The sequence below is a fragment of the Drosophila miranda genome, chromosome XR (genome assembly GCF_003369915.1).
Source record: "Drosophila miranda strain MSH22 chromosome XR, D.miranda_PacBio2.1, whole genome shotgun sequence".
Classification (NCBI taxonomy): domain Eukaryota; kingdom Metazoa; phylum Arthropoda; class Insecta; order Diptera; family Drosophilidae; genus Drosophila; species Drosophila miranda.
The window spans coordinates 458,284-472,378 of record NC_046674.1 but is presented as its reverse complement, the minus strand read 5'-3'; the positions used below and the strand labels follow the sequence as shown (position 1 = coordinate 472,378).

The 14,095-nt window shown below is 45.6% G+C and overlaps 1 protein-coding gene across 1 annotated transcript; it reads right to left on the bottom strand.

Moving 5' to 3' along the window:
* Nucleotides 1-7,152: 7,152 nt before the first annotated feature.
* On the bottom strand, nucleotides 7,153-10,337 carry LOC108153355 (T-box transcription factor TBX6). Its single transcript, XM_017283322.2, has 5 exons — nucleotides 10,247-10,337; nucleotides 9,818-9,977; nucleotides 8,427-8,694; nucleotides 8,217-8,354; nucleotides 7,153-7,931 (listed from the first exon to the last, which is right to left on the bottom strand). Exons 1-5 carry the CDS (start codon nucleotides 10,335-10,337, stop codon nucleotides 7,410-7,412), a joined length of 1,179 nt encoding a protein of 392 aa, XP_017138811.1. The 3' UTR covers nucleotides 7,153-7,409.
* Nucleotides 10,338-14,095: the final 3,758 nt, after the last annotated feature.

Below are 14,095 nucleotides of genomic sequence, written 5' to 3'. Positions count from 1 at the left end.
TTAGGTTTAAGCAAAAACAATTTCGACTAAATTTATTTCTTTACATGGTAACTACACGCCAACTACACATTTGCTTGATATTAACTTCATATTTGTGTAATTACCAAAAGCGACACCTGAAGGGAAAATTTGTAAGCTGCCAACACTTTTTCCATACAAGCCGAGTGGAAGCGCCAGTGTGAAAAACCTGTGGCAGCCCGGATCGCAGCCCCTCAGCAACACTGATCTTAGAGTCGTTCGCTGGTGTGGCAACACCGGCAACTTGGCCAAGCGGTCTGGCATCTTGATATCTGACTTCGACGCTAAGAACGATAAATGTAGTTTAAATAATAATTAATAAAGATCCATAATAAGAACTCAAGCGTACATTGGCCAATGCGTCAAAAACCTTTGGCTGCGATCCGGGCTGCCACAGTACTCCCCCTAGAAAAGTTACAAATCTTCAGTTTTGTCTTTTCTTCTCATATGTCCGTAATGGGACATTTGATAGCTGATCGTCAGAAGAGCTGGTCTCGGAATTCGCCATAAATGCTGGCTTGAGCCTGTCGATTGGAATAGCTGTCTCTTTTCCATTAATGCGGATAGTGAACACCCGGTCTGATGACTTGGATATAATCGGGTATGGTCCTGTGTACGGCGGCTCCAAGGGTTTTTTTTACAGCATCAGTCCGGACAAAGACATGAGAACAATTGTGAATATCCTTAAGCAGGAAGAGTTTGCGCTTGATCTGATGCGAAGCTGGATTTGGCTTCACCACCTGCATTCTCCTCCTGAACTGGCCTGCAAAGTCGAGAGGTTCCGACGGCACATCCACTTCGTAAAAGTATTCGTTGGGAAGACGTAACGTACACCCATATAGCATCTCTGCTGCTGATGCCTTAATGTCCTCCTTGAAGCACGTGCGGAGGCCCAGCATGACGGTTGGAAGCAGCTTGATCCATGGTATATCCGGTTGGCACATCAAGGAGGCTTTCATGGACCTGTGCCAACGCTCGATCATGCCATTTGACTGGGGGTGGTATGGCGTCGTGTGAATGTGCTCGCTTCCCAGCATATTCGCCAGAGACTTAAGGAGTGCAGACTCGAATTGAGTACCTTGATCGGTTGTAATAGTCAATGGGCATGCAAAACGCGATATCCATCGCGACCATATTGCTTCACATATGGTCTCTGCAGTTATATCCTTCAGCGGCACAGCCTCCGGCCAGCGGGAAAAACGGTCAATCATTGTCAGACAATATCTGTATCCGTCAACCAAGGGCATCACAACAATGTCTAGATGTACGTGATCAAACCTGCCATCGGGGACGGTGATCTTTTCCGGAATCAGAGCGTTGTGCTTATGAATTTTGGCTCGTTGGCACGGAAGCCAATTCCTCGACCACTCCAGAACGTTCTTACGCATTGACGGACAAACGTACTTCCGAGAGATTTGTTTGCTAAGTGGAGTTGAGTTGACCTGCCACTTGGGTGAGACAGTCCGTGTACGTTTGAAAATACATGGAATCGCAAAGATTGAGGAATATATGGTCGAGCCGTTCCCGTTGCCATGTCGCAATAGATGATGTCCTCGTCAACTGGAATTGCTTGTAGGCTTAAAGACGTGTCTCCATTTAAAATGTCAGGTAATTCGATGTCCGTTGCCTGAGCAGTTTCAATAGCTTTAGTATCCAGAGTCGTCGGCATGGTGATGGCGTTAATCCTGGAGAGGGCATCGGCAACTACGTTGTCAGTGCCACGCACGTGCACGATTGCAGTGGAGTGTTGGGATATAAAACCCAGCTGCCGCAGTTGTCTCTCCGACGCTTTTTCTGGCTTCTGATTGAAGGCATATATCAGTGGCTTGTGATCAGTTTTGATCACAAAGATCCTAGCCTCTAACATGTGCTTGGAGTACTTTATAGCCTCGTAAATCGATAACAGCTCTCTATCATATGTGCTGTACCTTCTTTCAGTTGCACTGAGTTTTTTGGAGAAGAAACCGAGAGGATCCCAATTTCCTTTCGTGTTTTGTTCAAGCTATACTATTTTTGCATTTTTCAAATGCTTTAATCGAGCTTGGCGTCCACTGCACTGGCCGTTTTTCGTTCTTCTTCATGTTACGTGTCAAGTCGTTGAGTGGCGCCTGTATTTCTGATGCATGAGGTATGCAGCGGCGGTAATAGTTAACTATACCGAGAATGAGCTGAGTGTACTCAGTAATTGACTTCACTCGATCCTCTGGAGGCTTAATTCCGTTGCCGTTGACTATGTAGCTCAGGAATGTCACTTTAGGTTGTGCGAAACAGCACTTCTTCTCGTTGATGCAAAGTTTATGCGATTTTAAGATTTACAACACATTATCCACGTGTTGTCTGTGCTCATCCATTGAGTTGAACATTATGAGAATGTCATCAAACGTTTTTGCCATATAGACGGTCAGCGAAATCATGAATGTGGGGAATCGGGTAACGATCTGGAACGGTAATCGCATTGAGCTTGCGATAATCACCGCAGGCGCGCCATCCACCACTGGCTTTCGCTTCCATGTGCAACGGGCTGGCCCATGGACTTTTGGAGTATCTACAGATCTTGTTGTCGATTAGTTGATGTATCTGTTCTTTAGCTACAGACAGTTTCTCCCCCATCAGGCGCCTGGGTCGATCTGCTACGGGTGCTCCAGTTGTTGTTATGTAGTGGCGAACTGAAGGTGAATCTGATGAGTTCGTGTTGTCGAGGGTGCAGTTATCGGTGTGTCGGTCCTTGCCTTGATGCATTTTGTCGATATTTGGCGAAGCAAAATCCTGCGAGACTAGAGATATGCTTGTGCCGTTGGTGAGACGTTGTTTCTTGATGTCAATAAGCAAATGGAACTGTGCTAGAAAGTCAGCGCCAATAATTGCGGTTTGTACATCAGCGATTAAACGAACGATCCAGGCCCAGGTCGAGTTCGAGGTCCTGATTTCCAAAGGTTCGAATGGTAGTCTGGTTTGCGGCATACAATTTCAGTTTGTCATCGCTTAGTTTGCGTTGAGACATAGTGCAAGGTATAACTGACACCACCGATCCGGAATCGATGAGAAAAATCCGACTAGTTTTTTTATCTTGGATGTGCAGTCGGTGGTCGTGATTCACAGATCATTTGTCGCTGGTCGTTGAGATGCTACCGCCTACCAGCTGAGTTAGCGGTAGCATCTTTAGTTTAACTGCTGATAATATCGGCAGTCTGGCCGGCACTTGCGTGCGCGATCACCAAAAGTACTGTGGTAGTAACACAGGGATGCCTTGTTGCCATTATCATCTACGTTCGTGCCATGGGAAACCTTGGGCTTTTTGGGGATGTTATGTTGTAGCTTATCGACCTTCTGTGTAAGAATGTGCAAAGCAGCAGCAACGTCTTTCAAATTCGGACTTTTGCTACTTACCGCATCGACGCTCTGCTGAATATGCTCAGCGGAATTGGGTTGAGTCGACATAATACACATGGAGTCGATGGCACTATTTTCGATCATCTTGTCGGCAATCTTTGCCAGCTTGTCCAGATCATTCTCCTCCCAAACCGAAATGAGCGGACGAATCGACGGAGGCAACTCGGTGAGGAAGAGGTTTCGTATAACGGCTTCGCATCCACTAGCGGTTGCCAAGCGACGCAAGTGAAGCAAGATTTCAGATGGCTTCTTCCCAGTCATGTTTCCACCCCGGAGCAGCCGTCTCATTTTTGAATCCTCTGACTCGCCGAAGGTTTCGAGCAGCCGACGCTTCATTGCGTCGTACTTGTTGACAGGCGGTGGGCGAGTAATGAGATCTTCGATTGCACGATCGGCGTCTCCCTCCAGTTGTATTTTCACCAGGTCAAATTTGTGATCGTCGCGCACCACATTGTGCAAGTTAAGGAGACGCTCCAGTTGCGCAAACCAAAGCTGCGGATTGGATTTATTGAATTTTGGAATGATGATCTGAGCTAAATGTTGAGAGTTTGAAGCTGTTGGCTGTGCGGCTGCTACTTGAAGCAGCTGCAGTTGCTCTCTTAACTCATTTAGTGTGGCCTCCGTGTTCGCCATGTTTGTTGCGTCGTAAAATTTTTCACCGTCTTCTGCCGTTTTGTCTTTGATCGAGGAACGCAAAAAATAGTGCTATTCTTGCATTTGCGGTTGTTTTTTAACGTAGGGGTCACCACTTTGGTGCATTGGCCAATGTACGCTTGAGTTCGTATTATGAATCTTTATTAATTATTATTTAAACTACATTTATTGTGCTTAGCGTCGAAGTCAGATATCAAGATGCCAGACCGCTTGGCAGAGTCGCCGGTGTTGCCACACCAGCGAACGACTCTAAGATCAGTGTTGCTGAGGGGCTGCGATCCGTGCTGCCACATATAAATATTTTGACGATTTTCATTGGCTGAAAAAAAAATCACCTAAAAGTTTCCGTTACAAAAATCGATATATTATTTTTTAACGATATTTCATGTTTAACTAAGAACTAATGTAAAGTGTGTGAGAGAGAGAGAGAATATGTAAGCGCGTGGTAGGCGTAACGTAGAATTTAATTTGTTTTTATACCCGATACTCAAAATGAGTATTGGGGTATATTAGATTTGTGGTAAAAGTGGATGTGTGTAACGTCCAGAAGGAATCGTTTCCGACCCCATAAAGTATACATATACATATATTCTTGATCAGCATCAATAGCCGAGTCGATTGAGCGGTATCCACACTCCTGTGATATCGGACCTTGACCGTTTTGTGTCAAAATTTCGGCCCACCCCCTTCCGCCCACACAAAGGACGAAAATCTGTTGCATCCATAATCAGATCAGATAATTTTTATAGCCAAAAGGAATAAATCAATTTGCAGTGGCTACGCAGCGCCCGACGTCACGCTCAGACTGATTTTCTGTCTCTCTCGCACGCACTCTTTGTCGTGTCGTTTAATATTCGCGGCGTCTGCCGGAGGTTAGCCATACTGACTTAGTATCGGGTATATGTAACTGTAGAGTTGCGGTGTCCGCAGCAACTCACAACGTTCCCCATCGTTTATGGTTGTAAACATGATTCGATCTGATCCAGATTCGGCAATTTGTATTGAGTCGCAAACGCTTCATTCTGGGCGTTACACACATCCATATCCACCACAAATACCCTATATGTATACATTTATCCTAATACATATAAAATTGCGAAATCTTGTTTTCTCCTTTCATCTTCGACGGCTTCCTCTGATCGGAAGAAAACTCTTTATCTTATGGCGTCGTTATCAAGGATCAAGGACTAAGGATATTTTCTGCAGTCATATAAGTATCTTGTTATATCTTATATCTTGTTTGTGTGCTATTTGGGGACCAATCTGGGCCACGTCATTTCGTGACCGTAAAAATATCCTGTATCGATTGTTATGCAGATTTTTTTAACTGGTTGCTTCACACACACCTGTATTGGCGCAACTCCAGAATATCAAATTCAAATTATAAAAAGAATTGTTGGTAGCTATTAAAATATTTGTAGCTTCTCCTAACTGTTCGTTCGCACAATTTAATCAAATGTTTCTGACTGTTGCCTCGTAAAACAGAATGCGACAAATTTTTAATAGCATAAAGCTTAAATACCAAATAATGAAGTATTGAAGAATAAATGTGCCAACAACAAACAGCACACGAAATCACACATGTGGCGCAAATAAAATAAAAATCAAATCCAAACGGCAACACCTTCCCAATAAAGCATCGTTATCCTCATTATCATTATCAACAGCTTCGAGCGAAAACCGGATCTGGCGTGTACCAGCGACCAACCTACACATAAAAATTCATTAACTATATTAAAACAAGCGCAAACTAGAAATGCAATACCGTGAGCGGTGAAGATTATTAGCATTTTTATCTCATAATCTCCGAATTTTGACGCTTTTTGCCACCGTTTTTGAATAGAAGCCAGCAACGAAATGAAACTTTACGTTTAAAAAACACTTCTGAGGCGCAGCCGCAGTCGCCGCCAACATTTTATGTGTGCTTTAGCCGCTTTTGTTTTTGGTGAAAACGTGCAAATCCCATAATTTAATTGTTTCAGCATTTGAAATTCAAATTTATGCGACAACAACAAATCGAAGGGAGAGAAAAAAAAACACTAAAATAAAACTAACTTCAAATTAGTCAAAGCAACTTTGAACTCGGACTCGGAATGGGATTCGGTTTCGTGTGGCCAGTGAATTATTTCGCGCTGGGATTGATTATTAATAATCTATGCAAAGTTTTCTATGAATGGGATTCGTTTTGAAAACCTTTGAACCAGCCGCCTTGGGGAGTGGGGTCTTCCAGTTAAAAATTCAGCTTCTTCTTTCGACTTTTCTTCCACTGTTGCCTGCCTGGTGGCTGCACTTAAAAACTTAATTAAAAATATTAAACACGAAATGTTTGGCGCCACCGTTTAGGAAACGCTCAAAGTGGACCGCACACATGCTTGGCCGCTTATCAGCTCAATTATGCAAGCTAAAAGGCAGCCGCCGCCGGCCCACAGACAGATTTGTCGCATTTGACACGATAATGCACACAAGGAATGACCACACCAAAGCCTCGAAAGCCTCTACTCGGGCTCTCTGTTAAGGCCGGCCTCAGCCTCCGTATCAAACTCGGAGCCAGCTCCAACTTCGGCCAATGGCCATAAAAGGTGCGATAAAACGAAAATTTCACAAGACGGCAGCAGAGCAGCCGCCACCAGAGTGAGCCACTTCTACGTCATCTCCTCTTCTCCCTGGACAGTGGAAAAGTGAGACAGTGGAACGTGGGATGGTGGTCGTGGTCAGTGGTCAGTGGTCAGTGGTCAGTGGAGGACCGGCAAAGACCAAACAGCCTGAAAGCCGTCAAATCGCTGCTCATAATGGATGCCTTATCTTTCAAGAATTGTTTTAACTACTACCGGAGTTGGATATTTCTTAGATAGCTGTGTGTGTATTCGTTTGGCTCTATCGAGAATCGACGACGGCTGGTCACCCCATAATGGAGAACATTAATTTGTCTTAGACTCGGACTGGGGCTCGCCAAAGCGGTCGGTCTCAGCTCTGTCTGTTCGGCAAGTTTTTGGCTGGCATCGTCGATAAGCAAAACCTGTAAAAACGGAAATGCTGAAGGTTGCGTTGCCCGCAGTCTATATTTGTAGTTATGCATTAAGTTTTCATTTGATTTATTTTTGTTTATTCTGTCCAAATACAATTAAAACTAATTAACAAATTATTTGATTGTAGCTTATTATATCTTACATACATATGTATGTATAGGCCGAAGGCCTCGTTGCTAGCGCTCTGCTTAATTAATTGTAATATTACTATATTTCCAAAATTATTAAAAATAATTTTAATAAAAAAAAAGGACAAAAAAAAAATATGCACACTGCTCTCACAGATCACAACAAATGCTGGCATCCATTCCCTTCCTCTTTTCAATAGGCCAAAATGGCAGAGATGCTGAAGCTGTTCCGTTTGGTGGAGGTCGTTGTGCGTGGCGTGTTGGTGATGCTTGAGCTTGCCGGGGATGTCGATAGCTGCAAAGCGCTGACCGGAACTGGAGTAGGCACCTGACATAGTGCAGAAGGCAGCGGCATCGGTGGAACTTGAGGAACTCCACAAAAATAGGCAGCTGCAAAGTTCGGCGCGGCATAGCTGAGTGGATGGCGATGATAGGGGGAGAGGCTGGGGCTAAGGGAAGCCGCAACCTCAGCAATAGTTGCAGACGGGTAATAGGGTACTGGTGATAGACTTCCTTGTGAGTCCTGCTCACAGTCCAGGCGCTGGCGCTTCGAGTGCGGCGATTCGCAGCTGCTAACGCTGGAACCGTCATCCTCCGATTCCGGGCTGGAATTGGAGGTGCTGTTAAGCTTGCGCTTGCACCGCGACTGTCCCGACTCGCGAAAGCCTTTGGCAAAGGGATTATTGTCGATCTTCAGCTTGGTTATGCGATCGTTCTGTATTAGGAAAATAGAAATGGGAAAAGTAAGTAAACATTCAGGAAATTCGAGCTAGCTGGCGTCAGTGAGTGTGAGTGAGCCGTCGCGTCGACCCAGCAGCACTTGAACAGTTCGAGACGGATCCTTGCTAGAATTGTCGTGAATGGAGACAATCTCAAGTAGTTTCCGAGGCGACACTTTTCAAATGTGGCAATTAGACTTGGACTCCCGCAGAGCCTTTATCCAGTCAATCTTCAATGAATTGGTCGTGGTCTGTGTCTGTCTCTGTGTCTGTTTACCCACCTGATAGGCTGTGACTGCTACGAACTCCGTCTCCGGGAAGATGAATGCCTGCTGCGGGGCCCAAGGGAGTTGGGTGAGCTCACTGCTGCGAATGATATGGAGGCGTGGCTGGTACTTATGCATGCTGGCCAAAACAATCTGAGGAAGAGGAAGAGAGAGATCAATGATTAGATACACTAGAGCATGAGGGTCCGTTATATTCTAGCTTACATGTCCGCTGCTGTCCAGGGTATTGTTGGTCAGCTTCACTTTATTGAAGAGCAGGGCTTGCGACTGCCAGTGGGCGCCTGTGGCCGGGCTGTCCGGATGCAGATACATTCGCTGGGGGCTCTGCGGTTCGGCTCCTCCAGCCGGAACCCACTGGGAGCCGGAGAACTTGTAGCGGCAGTCTCCAATGGGCACCATCTCCAGGAGCACGCAGTAGCTGGCCTCTTCCTCGAGTCCACTCAACGAGACCCGCATCGAGGGGAACATACGTCTGCAACGAAGAATAGACCTTGATTAAGTGGATTGCCACGAATTGCATATAAATCAGGGCCGTCGGGGCTATCCCAAGCGCAAAAAGAGGCGTCACGGGGCATCTTTTCCTACTCCATGTTACTTGATTTTTGATTTGTGGCCCTGCCTAACAAGTGTGTAATTATGGAATCAGAACGGGCAGCGGGGAGTCTCCGCAACGTATCGATCTAAAACGGAACGCAAACATATCCCTGGTCCCAAAACAATGCCACTGACACATGATTAATTGTGTTCCCTTGGAGAATCTTTGGCGATAGAGGATGAAGAGGGGAAGACCAAAGACCAGCGGAACGGGAGCGTGAGCGGGAGCGGGAGAACGGCTTGGCGCCAAGCAATTAGACAAGATCTGAAGTCGACTTAACGGCTTCCAAAACGCTGAATGTGCCACTCAATGCATATTTAATGAGCCGAGAAAGTGACTGCGTATAGAGCCATGCCCACATCCACGAAGACGATCCGCTGCTCATATTTATGTAAATTTTTCTTGGTTCGGTAGTCGAAATCCTATATCAGAAATACTCGTATGTTGTGGCCCACCCCAAGATAATAGGGTACGCGCAGATGGGACGGGACGGGGACGGAGACGGATGGGACAGTGCTGGACCTTTGTGGACAAAGTGTGAAAAGCGCAGGTAGATCAGAGTTACCGAAACCCGATTGTCAACGCCGAAAGAATAAAGATTTTTATGAGCAAACCGGCGACAGAGCGGCGTCTTCGTCGGCTTCTTCTTCTGCCGTTGCCGCTGCCGTTGCCGCTGCCGTTGCCGCTGTTGCACTTGTCACTCTATGCGATCCGAGCTCCTGCTGCGTTCTGAATTATGGCCAGGCGCCACATTAGGCCAGGGATAGAGACGGAGTCGCTGCCGGAGACTGGGAATGGAATGGAATGCCCATGGCAATGGGCATGGTCAGGGTTTCCAGCAAATATTTACATAGGGCCGCACTTGACTTTACAAGTTTGTGGAAAATTCGAGCTCTCGATCGCCCCGCTCTATATTTGCATAGGATAGGATAATGTGTGTAGACTGCTAGTTTGAAGTTCTTGGGAATAGGAAAAGGAAAGGAGAGGGGAGGAAACATACCTGCCGCTCTTTGTAATGATCATTTCGGTGCCGATTTTATGAAACTGTTGCCACAGATCGTTGTTCTCCAGTTTGGCCTCCACGCCGGGCAGAGAGGGGCGGTTGGGCAGCATGATTTGCGGTTGGGGCATGTTGAAAGGCAGCATCGCCGGAAAGGGATCTGAAAGAAGTTGAAGAGAAGTGGAAGTGGTTTGGTTAGTTCGTTAGTTTGACAAGCCATCGTTTGCTTTTCCATAGAGCGCAAAGCTCATGGGAAGTTATGTCATAGCCGATTAGGCAAGGCATGTCTTAAAAGATCATACACATTTAATTATTTATGGTAACTTAAGGAGTGATGCCTGAAGATCAAATATTATTCGACGCTCCAACATAAATTTCCCGCCGGGATTTGATTAACTCCACTGATCCACGATCTTCACTTGCACCTACCTGGAATGCGTTGCATTATCTGCTGGCGATAGATCTCGTGGGCCAGCTGCTGCTGCATCCGCACTTCTATCAGCTCTTGCATCGATAGCATTTCGAATAACTTCACAAAACTTCTACTAATCGACTACTCGAACAAAAAAGATAATCTGCCAATTCGGGCTTCACACTTCACTCGTATCGCTTTGCTCTGTCTCTGTGGAAGATGCGATGCGCTCTCTGCTTTGGGTTCCTTAACGCACGACGTGTCGCAACGAACTGATCTGGAGTGGCTCAGCGGCGCTGCTTAGCTCAGGGCGCGTCGTAGCCAGTTTTCTCGGTCTGGGTTTCGTGCTACCTGCCAAACGAGTTCCGGCGAAGAGCGCAGCCGATTGGCCGGCGAAAACCGACGCCTACGTCGAGGTACTATAGCTGACTCGCTCTGCGAGAGATCGGTTCCAGAGCGCCATTTTGTTGGTGGAGACTGAGAGACGAGGACTGAGAGATGACAGAGGAGAGCAGCGTTCGGGCCGTGCTGCGTAGAGTGGCGAAGTTAACGCTTAGCCCTGTTGATTTTCATCAGCCGCAGTGTTTTTCTGCACCACTGCATCTCATCCATCTCCATCTCGCTCTTGCTGGCTCCTGCTCTCCCTTTCGCTCACTCGATCACTGTCAGTCGTCAGAGGGGTCTGGACATGGACGTGGACATGGACGTCGACGTGGATGTGGATGTGGCGTAGCTTGTAATTCAGAAGTGAGATTTTCCACAGCGCGCCTGTCTGCAGCAGCGCTGTCTTCTGTCCCAGCTGCTGCTGCTGTTGTTTTTTCTTCGTTTTTCTTCTTTTTCCTCTCTGCTCTTTGTTTCTTTTCTTTGACGCTGCCGGAAAATGTCCATTGCTGTTTCCATTGCCCCTGCCGTCTGGGTCATCGCTTGGGTTTGGGTCTGGGTCTGGCCTTCTGGGCACATGCGTTGCCTGCTCCTCCATTGCCGCCTTTGCCTTCCCCCGTGTAATTAGCCTTGGTCTTCCTCCTCCTTCCTCTTCTTCTCCCGCAGTCTTCCCTCTCTCTTCTGTATCCTCTGTCTATCTCCGACATTGCCTGGCATTTTTTGTGTATTTATGTACTTTTATGCAGACAGGTGAAACATAAATTGTGTTGGCTTTGTTAATTGCCCGTTTTGGAACTCCGATATGGCCTGGCCAGGTCTTACTATTGATTAGCCAGCCCATAGCCATGTGCTATCCAGAAAACAAAAGCAGAATTAATACATTTCGGGCCGGTGAGTGGGGATTCGACAATTAGCCTATTGATTAGTGCCTGTCAACATGGGAAAAATGGCCGCCAGTCGCGTCAAACCCATAAATTAAATGAAGTACGACTCGTTGTAATATTAATGTACTGTTTTTGGTAATGCAACAAAATGGTGAACCCTCCTAGTGTTCAATGAATCATTTATTTCATTAATTCACTTTATTTACTTCTGAACCATACATATTCGACATTTGGGCATTTCCGCCAAAATGTCCATCATCCAAAAAAACATTAAAACTCAATAAAAAAGATTTCTATATACTTTTCAACCGATATAAGACTCAAAACTTATTGAAAGTTTACTAATTTAATCAATTGATATATGTAGAGTTTCATTAACTTTGAGTTGAAAACATTTTTAGGGTCATAATTGCCTTTACAATTATCTCCTACAAGAAAGATGATTCTTTATACAAGTTTTTTCCCAAAATCTGTCTAACATATTGAACTATCTACGAAAAATTTCAGAAAATTTGCCCAGTCTCGACTAACGGTATATTTGTAAACTTATATTAGTCCGAAATTTGGTAACGCAACGCCAGTAACGTACGACAAATGCCTGAGCGGATTAAATACAAAAAAACAACAGGTAGAAATATTATATAAATATTATATTTAATAACCTCGAATTAGCACTGAATATTTCATATACATATGTGCACGAAAAATGTTTACAGATAGTCCTAGCCGATTCCCAGTGTTTTAAAATGTTGTACCCAAAACTCAAAAAAAACTTTTGTAACTTCAGGTCATCTTTTTGACAACTGTACGTTCGATTTTTTTTATATTTTTTGAGTTCATTTAGGCTACCTAATTACTATTCACATAAAAATATTGTTTTTTTTTCAAAATGGTAATCCCCATATGTACCTTCGAAACATTGCAATCAATAATTTATTTCATTATTACATTTTGTTTAAATCTACACAATAAAAATTCTACATATGTAGATATAGATTCTATAGATTCAAACTATAGAAAATCAAACAGGCTAACTGTTTTTGTATTTTCTTATAATTACAGGCTGTATACGGACTAAAATTGATGCAGAAACTATAAGAACATCTTTCATCTTCCTTGAACTTCAAGCGACGTTGATCTTCATCTAAATTTTGGTATCAAGTGCATCCGGCAGACCAGATCTTTCAAATCTCATCGCATTGCGTCGCCAGAAAATAATTTCAGGCTCGACTTCACCGCCAATCGACTAGAAAGAAAGTTTCCAACGAATGCCCATTAAATTTGCATTTCGCTGTCATTTGGCACGCCCCGCCCCGCCCTTCGTTCCAATCTGCCCAGTGCAAAGACAGGCGGCATATCTCTGGTGATGATGGGTCTCTGATCTGTCTCTTGGAGGAGTGTTCGTTACGTCTGGCGCCAGAGCACCATAAAAATATGTTTGTAAAAATATCGGAAAATACTTGCTTTTGATTCCGAAACAAAAGATTCGAAATTGCAACGCTTCACGCCTGCGCTGAGACCGACAAAGGCGAATCCCAACAATAGACAGTAGTCGCAGCTGGGGTGGAGGAGGATGCCTTTGATAACTCAGGTGTAATTGCATCACAGAATGCACTTTCCGAAATTGAAATGAGGCGAATAAGGTCAAAGACACAGACACAGTTGCCGCGACATCAGCACAGCCCACAAAGTGACCACGCACTGCGCTCTCCCATTTGGACCGGCGACACTCTAAGTGCCAGTGCCAGTGCCATGCCCAGTCCTAGGTCTAGGCCGTTTTGTGGTATGTCGATGCTTGGTGTGAAGTGTTTCGTAGGCGGGCGCGTCTCGTTGCTTAAGATATTTCGCAGTGCCAGTAGGGTCCTCCTACTCCCATGTACCTGCGAGTCGCAGTCGCAGTCGCAGTCGCAGTTCCAGTCTGAGTTCTTCTGTCGCCAATTGAAGTAATAATTTTCTATTGTCCTTTGTCGCGCCTTCCGCGCCCTTTTTTAGGGGCAATAAAGCCGAAGCCGATCTCTAGGCCGATCCCGACACCGAGGATGAGGACCAAGAGCAAGACGCGACAAGTGGCTACTCTCGGAGCTCACTCAAGTAGCCGTTGGCGCCAGACGACTCCGAACTCTGGACTCTGTGCTAAGGACATCTCTCAGGGGTTCGCTTTGTGAGGCTGCTATCTGCCGCCTCGAATCTGCAGATGTTGAACGGTAGCTGTGGCCGGACAAGCCGAACAACGTCCACAGCAACAAGGTTGACAACGACATATGTTTGGGCTTGATAAGATTGGACAAGAGCAGATTACCATTACCCCAGGCGGCTTCTGTTCTTTTCTGATCTGTGGGGCCGGGAAGGGGCCGGGAAGGGGCCGGGAAGGGGCCGTGGCCGGGGGCTGACGGAAGCTCCATGTCGACCCACACACAGGCCCGAGGGGACAGGGCTAATTAACATACAACCCGCAGATCAAAATGATCAGCCACATTCATATATTAAAAGGCCATCAGCTTATTAATGCCCATAATCAATGGGACAGGTTACATTTTATGCACAGCCAGCCAGCTGATCAATAAATCATGGACAACCCTAATTAACCTACACATGCACCCA